The 26,745-nt window shown below is 40.7% G+C and overlaps 1 protein-coding gene across 3 annotated transcripts; it reads left to right on the top strand.

Annotated features, from left to right (window-relative positions):
- Positions 1–869: 869 nt before the first annotated feature.
- On the top strand, positions 870–26,745 carry LOC106586280 (glycophorin-C). 3 transcript variants are annotated; one of them, XM_045707910.2, is made up of 6 exons: positions 870–1,135; positions 1,627–1,842; positions 5,676–5,712; positions 19,262–19,297; positions 23,167–23,208; positions 24,189–26,745. In XM_045707910.2, exons 3-6 carry the CDS (start codon positions 5,691–5,693, stop codon positions 24,383–24,385), a joined length of 297 nt encoding a protein of 98 aa, XP_045563866.1. In that variant the 5' UTR covers positions 870–1,135; positions 1,627–1,842; positions 5,676–5,690; the 3' UTR covers positions 24,386–26,745. The 3 variants fall into 3 exon arrangements, with proteins under 3 accessions (XP_045563866.1, XP_045563864.1, XP_014028886.1); XM_045707908.2 differs by having other exon boundaries at positions 5,478–5,712; XM_014173411.3 differs by lacking the exon at positions 1,627–1,842.

Below are 26,745 nucleotides of genomic sequence, written 5' to 3'. Positions count from 1 at the left end.
GCAACACACACTACATGAAGCCAGAGTAGTCTAAACCTTGTCTGCCTCAATTAGTACAGTTAAAGATTCTAGAGAATTATATAGAGGTATTCTAAGAATAACTCTAGATATTAATGAGCAAGGATATTAATATGCAAAGAAATTATTACAATTTAAGTAGGTGTCACGTCCTGACCATAGTAAGATGTTATTTTCTATGGTAGAGTAGGTCAGGGCGTGACAGGGGGTGTTTTTATATGTTTTCTATTTCTGTGTTCATGTTCTAATTTTGTATTTCTATGTTGGTTTTGTTTGGGATGATCTCCAATTAGAGGCAGCTGGTCCTCGTTGTCTCTAATTGGAGATCATACTTAAGTAGGGGGTTTTCCACCTGGGTTTTGTGGGAGATTAATTTTGAGTTGTGTATGTTTCACCTCTGTGTCACGGAAGCCTGTACAGAATAAAAATATTCCAAAACATTCATCCTGTTTGCAACAATGCACTAAAGTAATACTGCAAAAATGTGGCAAAACAATTAACTTTTTGTCCTGAATACAAAGTGTTATGTTTGGGCCAAATCGAATAGAACACATTACTGAGTACCGCCCTATATCTTCAAGCATAGTGGTAAGCTTGTAATCATTAAGGACTGGTGCCTTTTTTAGGGGAACATTTTTTTCTAAGCACAGGCAAAATCCTAGAGGTAAACACTAGGCCAAATCTACACTGGAGTTGCTTACCAAGAAGAAAGTGAATGTTCTTGAGTAGAGTTTCCTAGTTCCGAATAGCACGTGAAAGCGGCATAAAGTGAGAATCAGCCCCACAACAGCTGGGGATCATTTGCATGGTGCTGGGAGGGGCTTCCCGGTCCATTGGTGGAGTGGAAGAGATAATTAGTTAGGGGAATAGGTTTACAGGCACAGGGGGGGAAACAGTTCATGTGCTGCACAGCACACCCGGTTCTTAGGGCGAGAGAAAATTTGTTTTGGCTACAGACACTGTTAGGGTGAATTTCTTAAGGTGAAATATTTGTTAAGAGGGAGAACTGACTACCTTTAAATGTTCTGCTGCCTTGTTCTGAATAAGGGTTTCTTCTTGGAGAGTGGAGATAGAGAGCACAGGAAGGGGTTCTTGGAAACCTGTTGCTGTGCAGCTGGTGAGTGCATGCTCCTTTTAAGGTCCTTTTTGAAAACTATTTAGTATGTTTTTTTTCTGCATGCTTTTAATGCAGGGTAGTAGGGTAGAATTTTCTCTTGCACCCTGGGCAAAGTTATAACTGTCTGTTACTGCTCTTGACTCATGACAGGTTGTCATAGTAACACACCTGATGAAGACAGAGCTTCCTGAGTCTGTTTAGAGATATACTATACAGTGGCATAGTTGCTATTAACAAAGCAGGAAATAATGAAGCAACTTGTTGATTAGTTGTTTACTTACACAAGCATCCTGCAATTTTGAGGCTTGTTATAACCAGTAGGCTGTTTTCCCACCTCAACATTGGTCAAAGTGTTGCTGTGTCTCCTCACATAAGACACTTCTGTAAAGTTATAATTGAGGCAGACAGTGGTATGTAGCCTACATAGTGTTATACATCTATGAAGCAGTAGTCTGCATTTTATGAAAACTAAACACAAACTGCCTTTTCAGCTTATGTGACGGTGCAGCTGTGAATGACATCTGCCCTCATTGTGGCACCCAGTCAGCCATTAGACACCTAACACGGAAAACTTTGGTCAAAATTCCTTCTGTGGTACATGAAGTTCAGAATCAATGCTTGGATTCTACTTGACGCCCTTGAGTCAAAACGTTATGATTATGACTTGACATTGGTTGGGTACTGCAAGACTCTCCAAGACACAGAAGGTAAGCTCCTGTAACCAGGTAGCCGGGGGGAGGGGGCTTGCACGTTGTGTATTTTGCTTTTCTAACACTCAACGGTATGTGGGTACGCAGAACCGAGCCCCCACCCCCATCAAAGTTGCCTGTCCCTGGTCCACAGGGTGTATTGCATGTGTTAACTTCATGCGGGAGAGAGGCAGCCATGATGATACCCATGAACAGACAGACAGGGATAGAGGGATAGAGAGAGAGGGAGAGAGGGAGAGAGAGAGGGGGGCCACAAACAAACAGGTAAGTGCCTCTCCAAGCTCATAGAGTTCATAGACTGATGATCTGTCTTAGTGTGAATCAATCTGATTTATAATATATGATCTCTGATTAAATGATAGCAGCTTAAGTTTAGAGGGTATTTTGCATGAGCTAACTTCATGCAGGAGAGAGGCAGCCATGATTATATATATATTTTTAAATAATTTTGTAGAGTGGAGATTGATTAATTTCAGTTTGACCGTTCATGCCTACCTTTTCTTTATACATTTTTTTTAAACAGTGTATGTTGCTGGTTATTATTACATTATTACAACTGTATTATAAGTAGAAAATATTACGTTAAAAACCACACATTATTTAGAGCAGGAGTAGTAACAACCTGACATAGGGGAAGTGAGAAAAATGCTAGGAAATTATTCATACAGTAGCAGAGAAAGAATACAAAAGGGTTGTTTACTTGAGTATATCCACAATAACATTCACACTGGTATTCAGTACAGTATGAATGGTCATGGCCCTAAGACTGATTGGACTGTACCAGAGTAAGTGACCCTCTGCAAGGCCCCCCTTAGCGTTCTAAATCTGTAAGTTAATATTTGTCTTTATCCTTTTCTCTAAAAAGTCACTAATAATGAGCATTAAAAACCTGAGCATTCACAGGGTTGGTGTGAGGAGGGCAGAAGAGGGGGGTGAGGAGAGTTATTCAGCTCTCCAGACTAAACTGTATATCTGACTGTTTGACTGCGATAAGGCTGTGCTCCATGCTTCCTCACAGCAGCACTTCCTCTGTTTGTTAGAAAGCTGTTGGGTCAGCATGCTGCAGATACAGGGAAGCAGAGGGAGGAGGGCTTATGGACCATGTCTAAGGGAATGGGATAGTATAGGCAGCCTCAGATGTTATTTTGTATTTGTTTTATTGTTTTAGAGGGTAGATCCACTTTAATATTGCAGATAGATTGTGGATTCTATCAATGTAATTGTCTGCATCATTTCCAATCCCCCATATATTTTGTCCTTCTTTATTATTTTCCCCTAACCCTATCACCCCTCCACTAATTGGAGTAAACGAATGGACAACAAAATGTAGGCTTCAACTTCCAGCTTATACATAAACATTTTACAGACATGGTATGTATATTTTATATTAGTTATCTTTTTTTATTGTTTTTCCTTGTTTTTAGTACCACCCTTCAGCTACCCTCAACCCCACCCATCTATCCCTGAAAACCATCCACTTTTGATTTCTAATTTCCATATATTTTAACTGTGCTTTAATGTTTCACAGAAGTTCTGAACCTTTCCATTCTCATAATTTCTACAGATTGTAAATTAAAGATGAACATTTTTACTAAGAGTATTATTATACTGAACAAAAATATAAACGCAACATTTAAAGTGTTGGTCCCATGTTTCATGAGCTGAAATAAAAAGATCCCAGAAATGTTCTAAAAGCACAAAAAGCTTATTTCTCTCAAATTGTGTTCACATCCCTGTTAGTGAGCATTTCTCATTTGCCAAGATAGTCAATCCACCTAACAGGTGTGGTATATCAAAAAGATGATTAAACAGCATGACCATTACACAATGGCACCTTGTGCTAGGGACAATAAAAGGCCACTCTAAAATGTGCTGTTTTGTCACACAACACAATGCTACAGATGTCTGATGTTTTGAGAGAGCGTGAAATTGGCATGCTGACTGCAGGAATGTCCACCAGAGCCGTTGCCAGATAATTCAATGTTAATTTCTCTACCGTAAGCCACCTCCAACTTCATTTTAGAGAATTTGGCAGTATGTCGAACCGGCCTCACAACTGCAAACCACGTGTAACCACACCAGCCCACGACCTCCACATCTGGCTTCTTCACCTGTGGGATCGTCTGACAGGCTGACTACACCGCTCGTGTCGCGTGTGTGAGCGTTGCAAAATAAATTTAGAAATCTATATTATAGCAATATTCTGGAGATTATTTCATTTTCAAATAACCGAAAGTGAAAGGTTGTAATCTGAATAAAGGGAACAAGGCCATTTTTTTAAACGGGGTTAACCATTCTTACTAATCTGCTGGAAAACCATTTAGGACTTAAGTACAACTTTTGTATGACAGAATATTTTAGTGTCACGATCGTCAAAAGCAGTGGACCAAAGCACAGCGTGGTAAGTGTTCATCGTATATTTTATTTTACCTCAGAACACTACAAAAAATAATCAAACAATGAATACGACCGTAACGTCTTGTAGGCTTAACAAGCAGTACAAAATAAAAGATCCCACAAAACAAAGGGCTGCCTAAGTATGGCTTCCAATCAGAGACAACGATAGACAGCTGCCTCTGATTGGAAACCATACCCGGCCAAAACATAGAAAACAAAACATAGAATGCCCACCCACCTATCACACCCTGACCTAACTAAAGGTGCCCCCCAAAGGTGCGGACTCCCGGCCGCAAACCTGAACCTATTGGGGAGGGTCTGGGTGGGCATCTATAATCGGCGGCGGCTCTGGTTCCGGGCGTAGCACCCACACCGCCCGCTGATCCCCCCGCTTCTGTGTGTCCGGAGGAACCAGACCGTGGCTCACCGCCGGAGGCTTTGGACCGCCAACCGCCGTAAAGTGCTCATATTTTACTTTAATGAAAACACTAAATCAAAACAACAAAACGACCGTCAACAGTTCCGTCAGGTTACAAGGAACAAAACAGAAAACAACTACCCACAAAACCCAAAGGAAAAACAGGCTGCCTAAGTATGGTTCCTAATCAGAGACAATGATAGACAGCTGCCTCTGGTTAGGAACCATACTCGGCCCAACACAAAGAAATACAACACATAGAATGCCACCCCACACCCTGAGCTAACCACATAGAAAAACAAACACTCTCTCTCAGGTCAGGGCGTGACATTAGTAAGAGGTTCAATGCTTTAATATTTTGTAATTTCAGCCCTCCCTATTCATTATATTAATTGGCCCGTTTAATTTTGTCTGGTTTGCCGTTCCAAATAAAGTGGAATATTTTTTGCTCTATAATAAAAAATAAAAATTTGCTTGGTCTAGGCAGGGCCATAAGTAGATAGGTAAACTGGGATATGATTAAATAATGAATCAGCCTTGATTCTTGTTTTGACAGTTTGGAGTGAGATACTCAACAGGAATGTGTCTTACATTGTATCTGTGTAGAAATGAAAGATGTGATCTAAAGAACAGAACAGCAAGACCTAGTGAATGCAACAGTGCAACAGGTGTGTGGGTTTGTCTTTGTTCATGTGTACAAGCATTTGTGTTTGTTTGTATGTGTGTGTACAGTATAGGTTTCTTTGCACCTATACTAAACAGGCTAAGAGGGATTAGGATATTTACATACCATATTCTCTTACTTCCTTTCCCATAGAGATTTGATACCAGAGAGCCGAGTAACACCCCCACACTCTTACATCAGGATACACCTTTACCCTCTAATTTCTGTCTCTCTCTCTCTCTTTCTTTTTCTCTCTCTTTCTTTTTCTCTCTCTGGACGTCCTGCCTAACACCCGCTCTGCCCGGCATGTGGAACTCCACGGCTGTGGCCTTTAACACGACCCCTGACCAGGCGAAACCAGAAGCCATGACACAACCCATGCCAACCAGTAAGTATTCTCCAACAGTCCAGTCTGGTACCCTTGAACCACCATACAACTCTCTCTGCATGCCTGAGCAGCCTGGGCTGTGTCTTGCAGAACAGAAACAGATTGTAGTGTCACCTTCTGCTCCACTACAGTATTTTACAGGAAGGGATAATGGATGGAGTATGCGGGGTGGAGTCAGGGTGAAAGGACTAAAACAGATTCACTCTCACTGTACTGTAACTCCCGAGACCCCCTATACTCCACACTGTTGTAAAGCACACAGCACCTGACCTTATCTACCCCTGAGAGAGAAAAAATAGAAAAAGCACAACATATATCGAACACCTGGTAGTCTAAGAGGCATGCTGAGTGCTGCTTGTATTACTGGGTTTGGGCCAGGAGTGTTCCAATCAAGAAACCAAAACAAAATGAACAACAGCAAGCAGCTGTTTTATTTTACTCCTTGTGATCTTCCATTGTTGAGTTGAATTTCATCGTTTTTTAAATGTATTTATTTATTAGACTCCACCTGTGTGTGTCCTGTCAAGAGCTGCCTTGTAAAGTGGCCAAACATTGACAGAGCAGGAAGAAGATTGTTACAGTTGTTAGAATTTCTTTCAAGCATTGACATTTAAATGTTTTACATTTGAGTCATTTAGCAGACACTCTTATCCAGAGCGACTGTTAGCTAGGTGAGACAACCACATATCTCAGTCATAGTAAGTACATTTTTCTTAAATAAAGTACATATCAGAAAAGTAAAAGCATTTCCATACAGTTTCCATACATGAATGAACATTTATATTTACTGTAATTCTCTATATTTGCAGTACGTTTTCATTGCTATATGGAATATGGTGATGTGTGAAACTCACTCCTCAGCCTGAAGTGTCGCCACTTGCTCTGAAAAACTGCTAGCTTTTCGAAGGCGCCGACTGGTAAGACGCTTCGGGAAGGCGGTCATGTGTACTATAAAAGCAGATCTCCTAGGTCTCAGTGTGAGCTGAATCAGGAGGAAGCGGTACTCTCTAAGCTAGTAACGTGGCGACCGTTACATATACACAAAATAGCTCTTACACATCCACAAATTTACTGAATGAAAGAAAATTACTAAATAAAATGTTAGAATCAAGAAATGCAAATTATATTGATCAATTGAATACTCTACATTTTGAAATATCCAGATGTTATAACGAGCAATATCTGAGGGTTTATACTTTTATCAGATCAATCAAAGTTCATAATTAAAATCTGATTTGAGCAAAAACAAAAAATATATAGGCCTATATTTGAGCAAGTTTTGATATACAATACGATTTCATGTGGCGTGAAGAAAAACACAAATTCTCAGTCTTTGAGAGTTCATCATTGAATATGTACTGTATTGACAGACAGGTAAAAAAGATATACATTGTCACATACACCGAATAGGTACAGTCAAATGTGTTGTTTTAGGTTGTCAGCTGCCATAAGCCAAAAATACATGCTGGAAGTGCATGGTCATGTATTCAAAAAATACCTAAGGCACATAAGTATGGAGGGGGGGGGGGGATTAAGTAGATTCTTGTCTGTTAGAAATGCCTTCACTTTTAAAAGTCAGGGCGACTCCAGCTATGCTATATTCACAGCTGTCATTGTGCGTGCTATCCATTGTGCGTGCTAGGGTTGTCTGCTAGGGTTTGGGGGAGACGGAGCAGGCAGGCGATATGACAGCTGTGAATATAGTATCTCCTCAGACCCCGGGCCCTGGGCCTGACAGTGGGGAATGTGTTGCCAGAGTGACAGCTAGACATCCACAGGATAAAAACAGTCATCTCTCACAACCAACCACTTTTACAGAGTTGTGGGATTTAACAAGGTGCAATCTTATCATGAGAAAAAGTATCCCCTCATTAGTGATGCAGTGACAAATAGTTAATCTGGCTGGATATTAGAAGCAAATTGCTCAGGCTGGGTTGAAGAAGTTATGAACATTTAATAGTGTATATATATATATATATATATATATATATATATATATATATATATATATATATATATACTGTATATATATTCATCTCTGTGGGTTTCAGGATAAATTACGGGACCACAAAGTGAGGCTGTATGGAGAACACCACCACATGGGCCACAGGTTTAGTCAGTGTCTGTCTCATCAGTGTGTAGATCAAATTTTATCTCCATACATCTGTACTATCTGGAGCATTTAAGTTAATGACATAATAGCAAGTCTTATCACTCAATACATCTGTAGGCTACTATGAGAGAGACAGTTATGGGCCAAAGAAAGAGGCAGGCAAGCGCCTGCAGACATTATAAAACTGTCTTTCAGGGCCTGATTGTTCCTTCTCCTGTTTTCCGGTGATGCGTTTTTAAAACCCATTTTCATAACAGAGGAGAGGCAGCAGCAAACATCATTCTATTCGGCTACTTCAGAAAATGACTGGTTCTCCAACCCTTGCATAATAAGCTTTAGGAAGGGAGGGTAAAATTTTCCTCTGCACAAGTCTGTGAATTTATTATTTCTCCTTGTAAGCACGACATTCCTTTCACTGAGCACACCTGAAAGCCTGAAACGCGTAAAAGAATATTAGAGGGTTTTAGATTTAATTCGATATTGTGCAGTGACTACTGACAGGAATTAGGTTGAAGCAAAAAAGAGGTGATCACTTCGAGGTCCAATTATCTCAAAATAGGCGATGAAGACCCAATTTTGGAGACTGACTTGTCACTTTTTGATGAGGATAAGCTCCAATAACTCTGCTTTATGAGATATTAATGATTAAGCGAGCATAAAATTTGCCATCATGCTTGGCTGCTGATAACCCTAAAGTGCTAGGAGGGAAATGTGATTTTAATGTTAATTGACAATTACCTGCCACCATGCCTACAGGTTGAATCATTCCCTGCCTGTAGCACAAGACAATAACACCATGGGAGCCACAAAGTCCAGCATTTCGCTACACCTGCATTAACATCTGCTAAATATGTGTATGCGACCAATAAAATGTGATTTGATTTGAAATAAAGTACATGTGTGGCACTGTCATAGGAGTGCTTTGAGATCATCCTCATATTTTCATATGGTGGGACCAAAGATGGGTAGACACCTGGGCTCATTCAGGTGTCTATATCCTTCACCATACAACTGCGATATGACTGTAGTCAGCTTTGTGTTGTGTAGGAGACATTTTGTTGGTGAGCTGAGGATAACTAGCAGAGTGTGAGTGATTCTAGGGTTTATGTATGTAAGGCTTTTAGTTAATAACTACATGACGTCACGCACAGCCATGAATGCAAGATTCATTTAACCACACACTAAGGAGTATGTCAATTTGACCATATGTATACAGATCTGTTAACATCCATTTGCTCATCAAGCACCAATTGTGGACCGGGACACATTGAATAGGTGCATTAAATAGGTGTTGAAGAATAATTATCTGTTTTTCAACCAGCTGGCAGGGCTGTTCAAAAACACTGAGGCAGCGACCTGATGTTTGTTTGGATAAGCTGTTCTGGTGGCTGTCACTCAACATGTTCTCATTAGCCTGCTATAGAAAAGAGGCCCTTTTCTATGTGTTATCAACTTTCACTGTGCTAGCTACCATGTTAACTTTCTGCAGCATATAACTGCAACCTATGAATAATCAGACATGGAAATAGAGCCATTATTTTCCCACACACACTAACCCCCAGTGCCCCTATCTTAGTTCACAGAGACAAGCATGTAGCATCTCAGACACAGAGTAAGGAAAGGACCCAGAATAATGAAGATTCTCCATTTTTAGTATGAAAGCATATGTGTCAGAGGAGCTGAGAGGAGATGACAGTAGAGCTGACCTTGACTTGTCTGGGCTGCTGGAGTTGTGCATTCGGGAGAGGCTGTGGTTGTGAGGAGGCAGAGAAGGAGATTTCCCCTTCCTCTGCTCTCACTATCAGGGTTTTTACTCTACTTTTAGACAGGTAGAAAGATTGATAGAGAGAGGGAGAGAAAGAAAAAAGCGGGAGAGAGAAAGAGAGCATGCTTGACAGAGGAGGACACAGACAAATACAGAGAAGCAGAGTGACAGAAGGGAAACAGTACGTGGCAGGCTGAGAGAAAGTGCTACAGAGATAGATTGAGCCTGGGATGGATGGAGTAGTTGGAGAAATCGATAAGAAATTAAAGGGAGAACTGGAGTAGAATTAAAGACGAGATGGGAACAGGAAAAACCCTTTCTGTTTTCTTGGAACAGGATGTGTTGTATTTAGAACTGTAGGGGTTGGAGGTATTTTTCCAGGAGATGAGGGAGAAGAGGAGGAGGATGTGTTTCTAAACCAGTGTGGAAAGAGGGGAGAGACCCAATAACAATCCCAGACTGGAGTCTCTGTAGTGTGTTTATCTTACTCCCCCCAGAGTCTCCTCCCCTATCCACTTCATCCCTCAGCTCCATGCTCCAGAGATAACAGGACAGATGTGCTGCCACAGCAGCAGCACCAACTACCTCACACTCTCCCTCTCTCCCTCATGCTGGTGCTATAGCTTCACACCGGGGAGGGCCAATCAGGTGCCTGGCAGGGAGGCTAGATGCTGGTCCTGGAGGACAGCTGTCCAGTACGTTTTCCAATTCCCTTGGAGCGTCTGTCTTTCAGTTTCTGGAGACAGCAGAGGTGCTTAATTGATTCCACCCAGGGTAAAGGGTGAGAACCTCAGATGTTTATAGCACTCCCATACAGTGTAAATCTCAGTGCAGGAGTGTTACACACATATCTAAACTGAGAGAAAAGCAGGAGAAAATGGTACGATAGCTCCAAAGAAGTTTCAGGCTCGAATATCTTCTGTCGTCAGTACCCACAGAAATGTTATGAGTAATATCTAAAAGTTGTTTCCGATTTTGTAAAAAATGTATAGCATTTGCAATGAATCAAATTCCAAATATTCGGGCGCAGGGTGCAGAGTTGAGACGCAGTTAATTAGGCCAAAACCATGGCAACAAACTTTCACTGCTTTTCTACAAAAGAGCAAAAGCCTTCGCCAGGCGCTGAACCTATCTGCCACAGTCTGGACTGTTTCTTATCTGTTTCTCCCTGATTCACTGGTCTCTCTGTGTGTGTCTACAGTAGTTAGCCCGGCAGAGAACAGACCTCTTTGTATATCCCCATAGGCGATAAGGCAACGGGGAGCACAGGACAAGGCACCATCTGTCCCCAATAATCCTCAATCATGCCTGAAGCAAGTCATCTGATCCTGTCATAAGATTTCATAGCCATTAACAATCTGGCCCAGACTCTTTCCATTCCCCCTTTACCCGGTCAGCAATGGGACAACTGCTGTACCTTTTACACTACAAGGAAAGAAAGGAAGAAGAACAGAAATGGAAAGTAGTGTTCTACAGTTGCCAGTGCCATATGATTGGAAGAGATAGGGTCTCCCAGCTATATTCCCAGCCAGATTTGACCCCCAAGGCCAACCTGGACTCAGTGGAAGACTTAACATAGTAAACGAAAATCCGGGACGCTCAAATTAGTATTTTGTTTACTATGTTACGTCTAGTCTATAAGTCCGGGCTGCCAAGGCAGCCAGTGAGAGAGATGGATTAGTTTGCTGCCTACCAGTGTCTTTCCAAGAAGAATGAGGAGAAGGCACAGGAAAGGGTGTTTGTCATCTCCTTCAGCCTGTCGTGTGAATGTGTTTGCATTATGAAGTGGGGTTGGAAGTGGACTCAGGTTGACTGTAACTCTCTTGAGGATATCCCCCCTGTTGAAGTCAATGTAACACAAATACCATTGTTCAGCTTTCATTAAAAACAGTTCCCAAACCATAACAATTCAGAAGGATAGACTAATTCATGAAAGGCATGTTTACATAGCATTATGGGCCTCCATGGTCTCAAACAAGTTCATGAACCCTAACTTTTCTTTGTTGTTTATATTTGCCTAAGATTTTATTCTGAAGTACAATGCAACCATTGGTTGTTCTCCAAAATAAAACGTATGCTCATTATTGTTCATAAGCCACTCTGACGCAAATACAATTGCGTTGCCATAATTCACAGGGGGAAAGATCTTTCTTCCTGCTGCCAGTAACCTTTAGCCTCCAATTATTTTCCCTCTGTGTGATTTTGTAATGATGAAGTGTGGTCCTGCTATTGAATCGGTACAGGGGAGCACTGAGGTAATTGAAAGGATCTGAGGGAAAGTGATTTCATTTCTCAAATAACAATCCCTGAGGCAGTCTCCAGCTGACAGTGTCTGATTAGGACTAATAACTGTTTCAGCCAGGGGGCATATGTTACGTTTTAAGTATTAGTAGCCTAAAGTTAAGATGACAACTGTTAGCATAGCTGGTGGACTGGTTAACTTCGGTCAGTCAGGTCAAGTAAGGCTTTCGCAACATGCTGGTATAGTGATCTGATCTGCCAGATGACATCATGTTTATTGAGGTGTCTATTTGTTTGATTTTGATGATTGACACACATTCAGGGCACCACCTCCTTCTCTAAAAGTGTGTGACTTTCTCAATCTATTGTCTGTATTCCTCCTTTTGTGTTGTAGAAAAGTAAAGGAGAAAGGTAAAAAAAACAGGGAGAGTGATGCTGCTACTATATGTGTCCAACACAATGTTTCCAGTTTATTTCCCAAACCTTCAATAGGTAGGTCCTATGTCCTCAAACAGGTTTTTCACAATTTGGCAGTAGACTCTTGTCCAGTCAACCAGCCATCTTAACCCTGTGAGACCCAAGCGTTTTTGCAACACTTAGAAAAAGAACTCTAGCTAAGAATGTTTGTTTCTCTATTTTCTATCTACAGAATCACTACATCATGGAGAAGACAGGAGGACACACAGCAAGAGATACTGGGTCTAAGGAGATTAACTAGGTAGTGTTTGACATGAGTTTACGACCTGTTGCATTTTTGCACTTGGAGGTCTCACAGGGATAAGAGACAAACAGTATTTCCCTTCCAGCTTAATTTTCCAATATGATCTCCCTGAAACATAATATTATTTCCCAGTCACTAAATAACTATATATGTGACCTGGTGACCAATGGGTCATTCACAATCTCCCACATGTCAACTCTCTCAATAATTCAGAATCCATTTTTGCCTCTGAAAAATGAAAACATTTCCTTCATGCAATTTTAAACTGACCTTGTGCTTGGTAAACACTATTTCTGCAAAGCTCCTCATTTATTTTTCTGAGCCATCGACTCCAGTTGAATTTGTTATCATTTTTCACTTTATGTTTTGAAGTGAGATCGGACAGTGTCATCAAACAGGATGAGCAGAGGGCCAGCCCTACTTCACCCACTGACTCAGGAAACATGTGTCCACAATGTTAGATATAAATCTTTAACTGGTCACTCAGGCCCCAGATTATAATTGGTTTGACAACCAGTGCTCGAAACCAAACACCCAAAGCCTAAACACCCAGTCTTACACGTTCATGAATTATGACAAGTCATTGTCAGACAAGGAGAATATATTACAGAATCATAACACTTTATTTATTTATTTGGAATACTACAGGATATAATTCCAAGAAATTATACATTTTTGCATCCTTCTCACAACAATATGAAGCTTCCCTGGAGGTTTGACCTAAAATATATGGTTATTCGATAGGTTGTAAGGCTCCTGGTAACAAGTCTCTGAGAGGGGATCTGGGGCACACCCTAATCCATCGTTCAGACAGCTCTGGGCCCGACAAATAAGTGACACTGCAAGTGGGGGAGAAAGATAATTTGTTTTGTCTTCTTAATCAGAGCTGCGATATTGGATCCAATGTTCTATTGAGAGCCGTCCTCATGGTGGCATGGTAAATTATAAGATGCCAATCTAGAGGCTTCCTCAACAGGTTAATTACTTTTAGAGTATTCCGTGGTAGTCCGATGATAACATTGTCATCGATCATTCTAGTAGAACTTTGATTTTGCAACAGAACTTGCAGACAGAGACTACGGAGTCTGAGAGGCTGAGTGTGAGAGAGATAGCGAGAGAAAAGCCTGAACACAGCCAGATACAGACAGAGGAAAGCAGAGCAAGAATGTGGGGGAGAGGCAAGGAAAGATAAGGGAAAATGGAAAGTAATGCCAAATACTTGAGACACAGTGTAATGGTTTAGTGTAATGGTTCTGGGGCGTGGGTGGAAGGGATTGGAGGGGCCAAACATGTTTTATTACAGTACAGCCCACTGGATTACAAACAAGAGTTTGTGCTGAGGTGTGGCTGCCCTGTAGCCTCAGTCTAGAAGCCCCACCCCTCTTTTTATCTTCTCCTTTCACTCTTCCTCTCCCTGTCTTTTTATATAATTCCAGGTTTTTTCTCTAATTGTCTTTTTTTCTCTCCATTTGTCCCGGTTGCTTTCCCTCACGCCACACCCTTCAGACACCTGCTTTCTGCAAGTTGTTGGCCTCCTCACTCACTTGCTTCCTTCCAGAGCTGTGATTGAAATGTTGTCATTGAGAATTCTGGTCCCGGTTAGAGCCTCTGTCAGAAAATGGATAAGGGTTGTCAAGGTAGCAACGAGCAGCGAAGTAGCCATGGAAGGAAAGGGGAGAGGGATGATCATGGCACATGGGTAGGTCTGCGAGAACCAACGCTCCACATACTTAACTTGTTACAACACAACACATAACATTTGATAAACAACCTCAGGTTCCAAGGAGCGCTCCCTCAAGGACCAATTTTCTGATAGGATCTCTCGTACAATCATGCCTACAGCCAGAAGAAATATGCTTTCCACTTTTGATGGGATGCCTGATAATAAAAAATGTTCAACACTGAAAATACAGGTTTGTAAAGCCTGTCCAAGTTGAACACAAAATGGTGTCTGACAAGCTTAAAACTCCAACTCATATATATGATATATTGGGCTTTTACGGGGGAAACCCACTCAAGGCTACCTACAGACCTGGTCTTCTTCTGTATACGGCATTTCACTCCACAAATTAGCTTTACGTAGTATCCTTGGCAACAATTACAAGACCTCAGACTTAATCATATTTTACCTTAAACACAGACTGTGTATTACCTACTGTTTCTCAATAGGCCTAGATGAAGTGTACTGATAATTGTGTTTATTCAGTGGACCCTTTGGAGAAAATAACAGCTGACTGTTTTGTTTTGAAAATTGCATTCTGTATCTACGAGATGGATTGAGTTTTGTTTTGTACAGTCTGTATTGATTGAGATACCCAGCCAGATTTCATTAAATTAAACTTTGAAGCCAATTTTTTTACTACTGCACTCTCTCACGCTCTGCCCGTATGCGGTAGACAGAACTATTCTGATGATGACTTTGCTGTGTGTCTGTTTGTAAAGACTTCATTGCAAGTTCATTACTGATGTTTCCATATTGCCAGATTGCACTGGCATTGCTTGCATTTCATCAAAGCATCTGACATTACTGCTGTTGAAAAGATTGCACTATTGCCCTCCCAATCAACCTAGTCTAAAGTAGCAGAAGAAAGAAACTCATTAGAATGTGTTGATTAGTTATGCCTGGCAGACCGTTCGCAAGTTATTCAAATGTGTGTCGTTCTGCTGCTTCGTCTCTCAGGCGGTCATTTACTTTCATTACCATCTCTGGAGATGATGATCAACCTGCATCACTGCTACAGAATGCACTAGATAGAACAACGCTGAGTAGTTTGGTGCCTATCTAGCCTAAATGGCTGCCATGCAACTTGAACTGTGTTTTGCAGGAGATCTCTAAACACACAAGGGCATGCTTTCTGCTAATACTGAACACACAGTTCATCAGTAAAGATACCGTCTAATGTAAGTGTTTATCCTAGAGCTGAGTAATTAGCATTCACAGTGTTAAATGGCTGTCACGACTTCCGCCGAAGTCGGTCCCTCTCCTTGTTCGGGCGGCGTTCGGCAGTCGACGTCACCGGCTTTCTTGTCACCACCGAGCCATGTTTCCCTTTTCGTTTTGTTTTGTCTTGATTACACACACCTGGTTTCAATTCCCTTATTATGTTCCTTATTTAACCCTCTGGCTTACCTTTCTGTTTTGTCCGTGATTGTTCATTATCAGTGGTTGTTGGCACTGTTGTTTCCTGTTGGAGATTTTGCTTGTGTTTATGAGTAAACTAGACTGTTTCACTCAAACCTGTGTCCTGCGCCTGACTCCGCTACGTCTCCAAACCCAGTTCATTACAATGGCAGTATAAAGAAAATATGAAGTGGAGGTTCCCATTAGAGATCTGTTTTTACCTAATGAACTCATAGAGGCTGGTCAAACCTCTCAGATTAATAATTTAAAATGACATGTCTGCATGGTTTCAGAGCTGATAAGATGCCTCCCTCCCCAGCTTCCCACCGCTACCCAATCCTTTCCTCCGTATCCTTATCACAACGTGACTTGGAGGTCAGTGCATGAGTAGAGTACAGTATGTGAGGGAAATATTAGTCTGGAACATGGAAGAGAAAAGGCTGCTTTGGCCAGCTCAAACAAAGTAGCCATTTTGATTAGCGAAACATGATTGTTTTCTCAGACAACAATGTGCATGTAGCCAAGAAAATGTGGTAAGACTGGATTGCAGTCCATTGTACATACCCATACCTACCCACACATACCTGTACATTCTGCCTTTTGTAAAGTCTATCAGGGAGTTGTGCTCTTGGACTTAATGGAAGCAGTAAGCTCAGGCTTTCAGTTCCTCAGAATGGCTATGAGCTACTGACTCAAGTGGCGAAATAAAAGCAATTCTTCAGTCAGTCATTTATTGCCCTTTCATTGAATAGTCCATTTAGATATTATTTTTGTTGTACAGCACCATACCAGTCTTACTCTGACAGTGCTCTTACTGCAGGGGATAAATAAGAAATATGTTTTCTCCTCTAAGTGATGTGACGAGGAAAATGATTGAGAAAGCCAAAGTAATTTTTTTTGTACCTGCAGTGTGTGGGAGAGGCAGGGTTCAGAACACATGTATATGAATTATAGACCAACGTTTTTAAAAAGTAATAAAGTCAAATATGTTTGGAGCCCAGGCAGGGAGTTTGAGGTGAATGAAAGATACAAGAGACAAACCCTGCATATTAAAACTCTTCTGCAAGGATTAAGTTCCCTTGGCCGGCAAATTGAAATATTTGACATTTTACTCAGGAGCGTTATCTTAATGCATTCTAAGACCCTGACATTGGGAGAAAGTTCATTGTTCATTTATGGAGACCTTGCAGTCTCAAGACCAGATGAGTAGGTTTTTGATGTGATTGGTTATGATTTCTCCTGGTTGCTTACGTAACGTATACCTAGTAATATTGTTGCTAATGGTTGGTGCTTAGCTCAGCCACAAACAAAAATGCTGTACATTGACCATGCTATAGGCTTGTGTATCATTTTCTTGACATGCAGTATATGTATTTAGAAAATTCAGTACACAGTATAATAAGGGGAAAATAAATAAAGGGAACTGCAATATTATCATGTTTAACCAAGACACAACCACTCCACCTGCCAGAACTCCAAAGATGTGCATTTCATTTTAAAGGACACTAAGTATTTAGATTTTTCAGACAGCTGCATGAGCAGCCCTCAGCATGTTAAATAATACAAGACGAGCATCCTTCTACCGAAAGAGGAAGAGCAGAGAGAGAGATGGGGGAAGAGAGAGGTATTTATCCAGTCATTTAGTGGATGTTTTCACCCTCAGTTAGGCACAGGCAGCGGTCCACAGCTGAGCTGTTTGCTGACTGAAATCAGGAGTCAGCCATATCCACCAGACAACGACAGGTGGGAAATACAGTTGAGAAACCGCCCTTGCAGCCCATCGATATTAAAAAGTTTGAAATCTCTGAGGTGAAACTGTGCTTTGAACACCTTCTGTTCAATCCTTGAAATTCGAAGGCTGTATTGAAGAGTTTGCAGTTTTTTTTGCAGTGTTATCAAAATTCATATCTGGCATCTACATATTTGACACTGAATTTTTATGTTAGTCTCCCAATCTCCCATGTTGTTTGATAGGCTCTGCTTCTCAGACTGAGATGAAGATTTTTCTCAAGACCCTTCTGCCACTTCATAATTGGAGAAGCATTGGTCCAACAAGCAAAATGATCCCAAATATTTGAGAGAAAAATTTAACAGAAACTCACCAACAAGTACAAGTTAGTAACAACACCACAACTGTTGATTTGGTTTGAGACATAATTGTGTTGCGACAGCATGGATGGCCTCAAGTGACCGCTGCCAAAAAACCAAGAGTGTTATTGTCATGGTCGCTGGCATTTGCATTCACCTCTCAAGACTTATCACATCTCCATTAATGACATCCCCTATGCCAGCTGGCCCAGAGAGGGAACCAGGAAATTGACTGTCCAACTGCAATACCTCTATACTGAAAACTACTTTAGAGCACCAACTCTGCACTACGTGATAACATTTTCATTAAGATTGTCCCATGCAGTCTGATAGTGTGAGAAGCAAGATGCCAGCTTTTCTAACATTTAAATGCATATTATTTACTTTTCCTTACGATGGCCACTAAATTGGACAGCCATTTAGGGACCAAGAGCCACTAGAGCTAGATGCGGCCAGGCTTTAGCATATATTTATTTCCTGAGAATATCATATCAGCACAGTGTCAGCCACAGATCTGCAGGGTGGAATTAATTTGGCTTCCAGTTCCCCCTTCCTTCCTACAGGGAGACACTTACCAGGCCTGCTTCACAGCCGGCTTTGGGCAAGATTAACGCCACTTCTGGGAATGCGATGAAAGCAGTGTCTCGTTCCCGGGGCAAACTCTTCCGCGGATATGTCAGCGAACGAAGTGAAAGAAGGAGGTGATGCACGTTGGCTAATGCTCTGTGGCATCCAATACTCACCACCCTCCTCACGCCTTTGCCTGCCTGTCGGCCTCTTTGGCTTCTGGTGAAGGGAAGAGAAATCTGCACTTGGATGTAGCTTAGTGGTCCCTATCGGGGGCAGTGCAGATGTCCCACTCTCCATGTCGCCGCAGCGAGTGGATCTTGCTAACGAGGCTAACGAGGAGACACCTCCGGGCGAGACAGGCCCCCCGTGTTTGCTTGGCAAATTTATCAGGGATTTGAGCTCTCTCCTCAGCTCTCAGATCTTGGCTGGCCTGATTAAGTGTAGACCATATAAAGAAATTAAACTTAACCCGTTCCCCTACCCTGAATTATGGATGGATATATTTTTGTTTTTAAAAAAGGATAGGATGCCTCTCTCTGAATTTCACCATGCATCTTTGTAGCAGCTTAAACTATTGACCTCCTTACTGCCTCATGTGATGATGAATCTTGCCTTAAGCAAAGTTGCTATTTTTTTCCAGCAGGGTTTCCTTGCAAGTATTTGGAATTATGCATGGACTTGAAAGAGTGCAGTTCTGTAACAAAATATTGAGTAACATTGTCTACCTACACTTTATAAGAAGTATAACAGTTATAGCTGTTGTGTAATTATGTAAAAGTGTTGATTCAGCGACTATTCATATATAGTAAGACTGTGATGTTGAAAAATGTATTATGATTATACATTTCTGGAATGAAAGTGATATTGTCTTCTGAATCTTCCACTGTATTCTACAACCAAGCACTGCTTGCTTTCTTTGTGTATTCACAGGTCTGAGTGAAGCAGCAGACATAATAACCCCTGTTGGTGAGTTTATTTTTCGATAAAGTATCTTAAGTTTCTGCATTCTGAATAATGTTATGCATTACGAAATCCAATCTAGATTTTTACAAGGGAATGAGATTGCATAGAGGTATCCTGTCTTCTATCTGATAAACAGCGATAATACACCACACTAAAGAACGGTTATATTTAGATAAGACAAAATACATGCAGCTCGGCAGCAGACACAGGGTGTTTCTCAATATGCATACTACCGTGCTCCACACTCTCATGCTCCGAGTGCATTCTCCCCGAGGACGTTCTCTTGAGTATGTTCTTTTGAGGACAAGAGTGTGGAGAACACATAAAACATTACATTTCAGAAATACTCACACTCCCCCTAATGTATTACCTGACGCTGCATCTCCCCATTCACTGAACATTCTTCCAACCAGGACAATGGCAACAATAGAGGCAAAACAAGATATACGCAAAGCAAACGTTTACTTCATAATTGTCAGCTAGATATATGTGAATTGTAGTAATCTAGCCACCCAGCAAGTTAAACAAGCAACAATAACCTAAAACTAATGTTATGCAATGTACATTGTCCTTGTGTAGCTAGCTACCAATTCTTCATGGCTAGCTTGCTAGTCAGTAGGCCCTATTGAGTTACCCATTCACTGAACCTTCTTCCAGCCAGGACAATGGCAAGAGATGAAACAAGATATACACAAAGCAAACATTTTACTTAATAACTATCAATTAGCTATATGTGAATCGTAATAATGTAGCTAACCAGATAGTTTAACAGGTAAAAATGACCTAAAATGAATGTGATGCAAGGTAGATGTAAATTCTTTGTGGGTAGCTAGCTAACAATTCTTTGTGACTTTCTGGCTAGCTAACAATAGTAGCTAGCCAATTAGCCCTATTGACTTAGTATAGGCTTGCGATCAACAGTACGTAGGCAGGTAAACATGCCAAAATTAACACAGCATGTATTTACTAACATATCAAGATAAAATATTGTAGTCAGGCAATATATGAGATGTGAATAGGTAACATTTCATTCCAAAGTCGGAGTGTATTTTCTCTCGCTTCAGCTCAAATAATGGACGTACTTGACTTCAATAAATGTTGCGTAATTTTTTACATGGTTGCGTCATTATTTCTTTGCATACTTTCCTTTGAAGATTGCATCGATGCATGCTTCAAAATATGTACAAACAGTGTACGCATTCGAGAAGTGCCCTTCGTGTTCCGTTTCACATACTTTGATTTGGACACGTACTCCGATCCTCCCGTGCTCCAATTTGCATGCTCGGAGCACGGTAGGGAGAAGAGAAGGTCTGTGAGTCTGCATCTAAAATAGCCAATCATATTTGGATCAAGATTGAATGACTTATGGAATTCATATGCATATTGAGGCCCCCAGAGCAGGCAAGCATTCGTCAAAGTCCATAGGCCTAAAGTTGATGTTTTTTACACAATTGAAGAAAATAAAAAATTCAAATCTTGATTTAGTACACAGTAACGGAATGGGCCACACATCCTGGACACTGTCCCATCCCAGCTGCTTCACTTCACTACTCTGTTCCCACAACTACACACTGAGGATCTGTTGTTGAATTTCCCTCCCTCCGTCCCGAATGAGAAGGCTTTGTTAGGGCTTTTTAATTGCTGAGAATGTGTCCACATCATAAACAATGCATCGAGATGAGGATCTAATGAGTGGGCGAACACCAAGATGTGTTTCGGGTGATTAGGCATTAATGAGGCTGCCTTTTAATTGCGCACTTTGGGGTCTCCATTAACTAATCACTATTTTGTTCTTCCTTTCTTTCTCCTTCTTTAGCTATAGCGCTTTCTCATGCTTGCAGGGATCGATCTCCATTTTGGATTTAACATTGTGTTTTTATAAATGACACGGTTTCGGCTTTGACTGACTGACTCTGTGACTCTGTCCTTCAAAGAAAGTCAAGTCAAGATGGGCAGATGTTGCCTGTGCAATAATTCATGATTACCTTTAATCACTTTCTTTAATGAGAGTTTTGTCCCCCGGTGACGGATACAAAGTACCTCTCTGCACACACACACACACCAGGGAGACAGCTGTCTATAAAAACAAACCTTTATGAAACATTTACATTTGTTAAAATAACAAAGTAAAGCCTGGGGAAACTAAATATTAATGTGGTTCAAGATACATGGGATAAATTGAAGATAAAATAATTGTTCTTACAGCGTTATAACTACACACTGTACTTTAGCCATCTATGTAACTTATGTAAACCTACACTACCGTTCAAAAGTTTGGGGTCACTTAGAAATGTCCTTGTTTTTGAAAGAAAAGCACAATTTTTTTCCATTAAAAAAACATCAAATTGATCAGGAATACAGTGTAGACGTTGTTAATGTTGTAAATGATTATTGTTGCTGGAAACAGCAGATTTTTTTGTAATATCTACATAGGTGTACAGAGGCGTACAGAGGCCCATTATCAGCAACCATCACTCCTGTGTTCAATTGGCACGTTGTGTTAGCTAATCCAAGTTCATCATTTTAAAAGGCTAATTGATCATTAGAAAACCATTTTGCTGATTAAAGAAGCAATACAACTGGCTTTCTTTAGACTAGTTGAGTATCTGGAGCATCAGCATTTGTGAGTTTGATTACAGGTTCAAAATGGCCAGAAACAAAGACCTTTCTTCTTAAACTCGTCAGTCTATTCATGTTCTGAGAAATGAAGGCTATTCCATGCGAGAAATTGCCAAGAAACTGAAGATCTCGTACAACACTGTGTACTACTCCCTTCACAGAACAGAGCAAACTGGCTCTAACCAGAATAGAAAGAGACGTGGGAGACCCCGGTGCACAACTGAGCAAGAGAACAAGTATATTAGAGTGTCTAGTTTGAGAAATAGACGCCTCACAAGTCCTCAACTGGCAGCTTCGTTAAATAGTACCCGCAAAACACCAATCTCAACGTCAACAGTGAAGAGGCGACTCTGGCATGGTGGCCTTCTAGGAAGAGTTGAAAAGAAAAAGCCATATCTCAGACTGGCCAATAAAAAGAAAAGATTAAGATTGGCAAAAGAACACAGACACTGGACAGAGGAACTCTCATCCCGGAGTCGCCTCTTCACTGTTGACGTTGAGACTGGTGTTTTGCGGGTACTATTTAATGAAGCTGCCAGTTGAGGACTTGTGAGGCGTCTGTTTCTCAAACTAGACACTCTAATGTACTTGTCCTCTTGCTCAGATGTGCACCGGGGCCTCCCACTCCTCTTTCTATTCCGGTTAGAGCCAGTTTGCTCTGTTCTGTGAAGGGAGTAGTACACAGCATTGTATGAGATCTTCAGTTTCTTGGCAATTTCTCGCATGGAATAGCCTTCATTTCTCAGAACATGAATAGACTGACGAGTTTCAGAAGAAAGGTCTTTGTTTCTGGCCATTTTGAGACTGTAATTGAACTCACAAATGCTGATTCTCCAGATACTCAACTTGTCTAAAGGCCAGTTATATTGCTTCTTTAATCAGCACAACAGTTTTCAGCTGTGCTAACATAATAGCAAAAGGGTTTTCTAATGATCGATTATTCTTTTAAAATTATAAACTTGGATTAGCTAACACAACATTCCATTGGAACACAGGAGTGATGGTTGCTGATAATGGGCCTCTGTACGCCTCTGTACACCTATGTTGATATTACAAAATCAGCCGTTTCCAGCTACAATAGTCATTTACAACATTACAATGACTACACTGTATTTCTGATCAATTTGATGTTATTTTAATGGACAAAATATGTGCTTTTCTTTCAATAACAAGGATATTTCTAAGTGACCCCAAACTTTTGAACGGTAGTATATTTGAGCACATCTGAAATCCCTTTATTTTTGCCTCGTTAGATTGCGACGTGGATGATGGATACTTTGATGCCATACTAGGAGGTGAGTTATAATAGAGTTCTTATCATGCGCAGAACATTCAAAGGGTTTCCATCAGCTTTGCTTCCCTCTGCAAACCTCATCCAAGTCAATATGGCTGATGGATTTGATGCTGGAGGCAGACATCCTCCTTAGTTTAACGATGCAACACAAAGACATCGCTTTCCCTTTCTTTCAAAGCAGCAGTCTGCTAAATGTTTCGGAACAGAGCTATTTAAAGCTAATTTCTGGAGTCAGCCAACCAACGGGACAAATTTTACATATAATGCCACTGCTATTTTTATGGCACAAAATACTGTCCTTGTCTGCCAACAGCTGTAACAGACCACAAAATATGCATTTAAAAAGACACTTTTTGTCCTTCTTCTGCCAGTAATGTGTTCAAACTAGAATCTAGCGTGAAACTGACTTTTTATTATCAAGAGACTGGCATTCCACAAAATAGTCAATTAAGTTGCAAAACATCTTCACAAGTTGTGATTTTTTGGCCCAAGCCAGTTTTTTCAAACTTAACAGGTCACTGTAGGACAATGTGTCTCTCCTACCACATTACCGCTACCATTCATTGTTGGCAAACCATCACAATGAACTTTGATTGCACTATTGTCCTTTGAAAATAACAGAGAAACAGTTGTTTAGGCCTGTACTTGTCTCTGAACACCACATTATTGAACAAACTCTTGTTTTGTATTGCACTCTGTTGGCATATTTAAGCTTGATAAGTATTTGGAGATGCATATCCCTTTTGGTTTTGGGATGGCATTTACCAACCATCAAGGAACAGTCGTCTTTCTGATCCACATACAGTCCAATGACTTTGCCCATTCAAAGATCAATGACACTTCAATGTCGAAGTCCTGCCTGTGCAGAATCGCGGGCTATTGTGAAAAGCATCCCCCATTGTATTTTGTCATTGTGATAGTGAATTGTCATTGTGAGACCAAAGTCCTTGCTATAACACCCTCATCTATCTCCATTTGCAGCTGTCATTGCTGCTGTGGTCCTGGTGCTTCTTTGCTTGGCAGTGGTAGTGATTCGCTACATGTACCGGCACAAAGGCACCTACCACACCAATGAGGCCAAGGGCACTGAGTTTGCCGAAACAGCGGATGCGGCACTTCGAGGCGACCCGGCTCTGCAGGATGCCATGGACGAGAGCAAGAAGGAGTACTTCATCTGATCTCAGGAGCGGCACCCCCTGCTGTTTACAATGAACTTTAGTCTGCCAAAATAAGTTTATTTTGGGGTTGGAGGATAGAAAAGCTTGGAAAGGGGGTGCAAAATGCCCTCGCCATACTGAGGCTCAGAGTGACAGATCAGACAATCTACCAAAGAAACATCAGATGCATCTTACGATAATATCAATTCAGTATTCTTCCCCCTATCTGTTTTTCTCTCCAATATATTTGGCATATCACCAAGCATATATACTTTTCAAAACACTGCCTTTGCTATTAGGAGGCTATATTTGTTATGCAGAAGTGGGGAACTGTCAGGAAAAAAGCTTCTTAGGAGGATCTAAGGCACCCATAGACACCTATGCCTTCTGTGGAAAAAGCAAGAGTATTCCTAGAACACAGAGTTGGAATTAATGGACCCTTCTCAAAGATGTCTATGATGAAAGTAAAGGAAGTGAATGGATGTAGAATTTCTCTACAAGCTCAGAAAACTAACTGTATTTTCTAATGGTATTGAACCCAAAGCAAAATCAATTTTGGAATGAAGAAACCTCTCAATAAATTGTAGGAGGAAAACATGGAACAAATTATGTCGAAGGAAGCAACTTTTACAGTACGAAATTAATCACCAATTGACCCTTACCAAAATCCTGAATATGTCTGGTTGCTCCCGGAATTACTTTTGAATAACTTTTGTTTGGATTGTGAATGTCAATTTGTGAGTGTTCAAGGGAATGCCTTTAGCATTGGTTAATAACTAGTTAATTACAGATCCAAAGAGATAAAGTCAGAGCTGAACAAGCTAAAACTGCAGGAAGACCTTGCTGGATGATGTTAGTTGTGAATACCAATGTGATGCTCTGTCTTAGACAGGGAGGACCAGGGTTCAAACAGGTTCCTAATGACAGTGTCTCACTAGTAGCCTGTACACTGACTAAAATCAATTCCAAGTATATTGACATGCTATTTGGATAGCCACAGAAAAACAAACATATTGTGGTCTTCCCATCCTGATTTGGGCTTAATAAATTACACTAACTAAAAGTATTGTGCGGATTGTGTCCATAAAATGTTTAGCATGAACATTATAGACCTGACATTTCTTGGATTGATGCAGAAATCAATGATGACTTTGTGAGCACCAGAGGTTCTTGTATGAATGTCTAAGGGTGGATAAGTGTTGTGATCTGGTCAAGGCCGTAACCATATTTGTAGAACTATTTTTGGGGCTATTTCTTGGAACACTGTAATGATGCTTTTTAAATTTCCTTGCTAAGGAAAAATATTAAAGTACAACTCATTCAGCTGTAACTGCACTGACTCAGTGAAACGACAACTGCAATCATTGGATATTGTTTGTGACTTTCCGCCAGGACGATACTAAACAAAAATGAGAACACCAAGGATTTTTTTTTTTTTCAATTAATTTTATTGTGGTGGAAATGGCAACTGAAAATAAGCCCCCCATGCTCCAAATCTAGTTTCAATTCCCCAAACCCTTTTTCTCTTCTCTGCTGGCTTTGATTAATGTGAACTTTTCTTTGTCTCCATGATTGCCAAGTTCTAAAAGAAAAGAAATGACCGTTTTCTTGATTCAAAAAGAAGGTTTGTTAGAAAGGACAATGCAAGATGGCTCCTCTGCAAATTATGCTTTGATAACTAGTGCTGATGCAAACAAGTATAAGACACATATGCAGCAATATAATTATTCACTCTCCTGAGGGCGGACACTTTTTTTTAGATCACACCTTAAATGGAGAGTAAGACAATTGCTACCAAAATGTATTTAATCTCTGCTGAAGATAATGACATTCTCTCTAGCTTGTAATTTCCTAACACAAGATAAAAATGAAAAGGCTTGTAGTAAGAGGATGCATGGCTATGCCAAGGCATAGCATTTAACAAAAGCTGTTCCAGAACTGAAGATACCTTGATCGCAGAATTGTGCATCATTTGTTTGCTTTTGGCCCTCTTTGCAATAGTGCATGTCATTGACTTTCACTATAAGTGTATTTCATACATTAATAGCAGCTTTCAAACTGAGAGCTCTCTGTAACTACAGTTCATTTGTTTTTTTTTCATTCTTAACTGACAGGAGACCACTGACATTGAGAAACAGAGAGGAAAGATCTGAGCTAGCATCAGCAGCAGTAAGAAATACAACTTTACTCTCTGTTTCTTTTGCACTGTGGGATTACCAGATTCAAGTGGCAGGAATTTACTCTTTACATCCCCTTCACCTTGAATGTTTTCTTAACTGTTGAATTATTCATGTTGGCGCATTATTTTGAAGCTCAAATGTTTTATTTATTTCCAGGAGGTAAATCCAACTAAAAGCAAATAAAAGGCATTCTAAGTCAAA

This window comes from Salmo salar, chromosome 25, assembly GCF_965601325.2.
Source record: "Salmo salar chromosome 25, fSalSal1, whole genome shotgun sequence".
NCBI lineage: Eukaryota > Metazoa > Chordata > Actinopteri > Salmoniformes > Salmonidae > Salmo > Salmo salar.
This window is presented reverse-complemented; position numbering and strand designations above follow the sequence as displayed.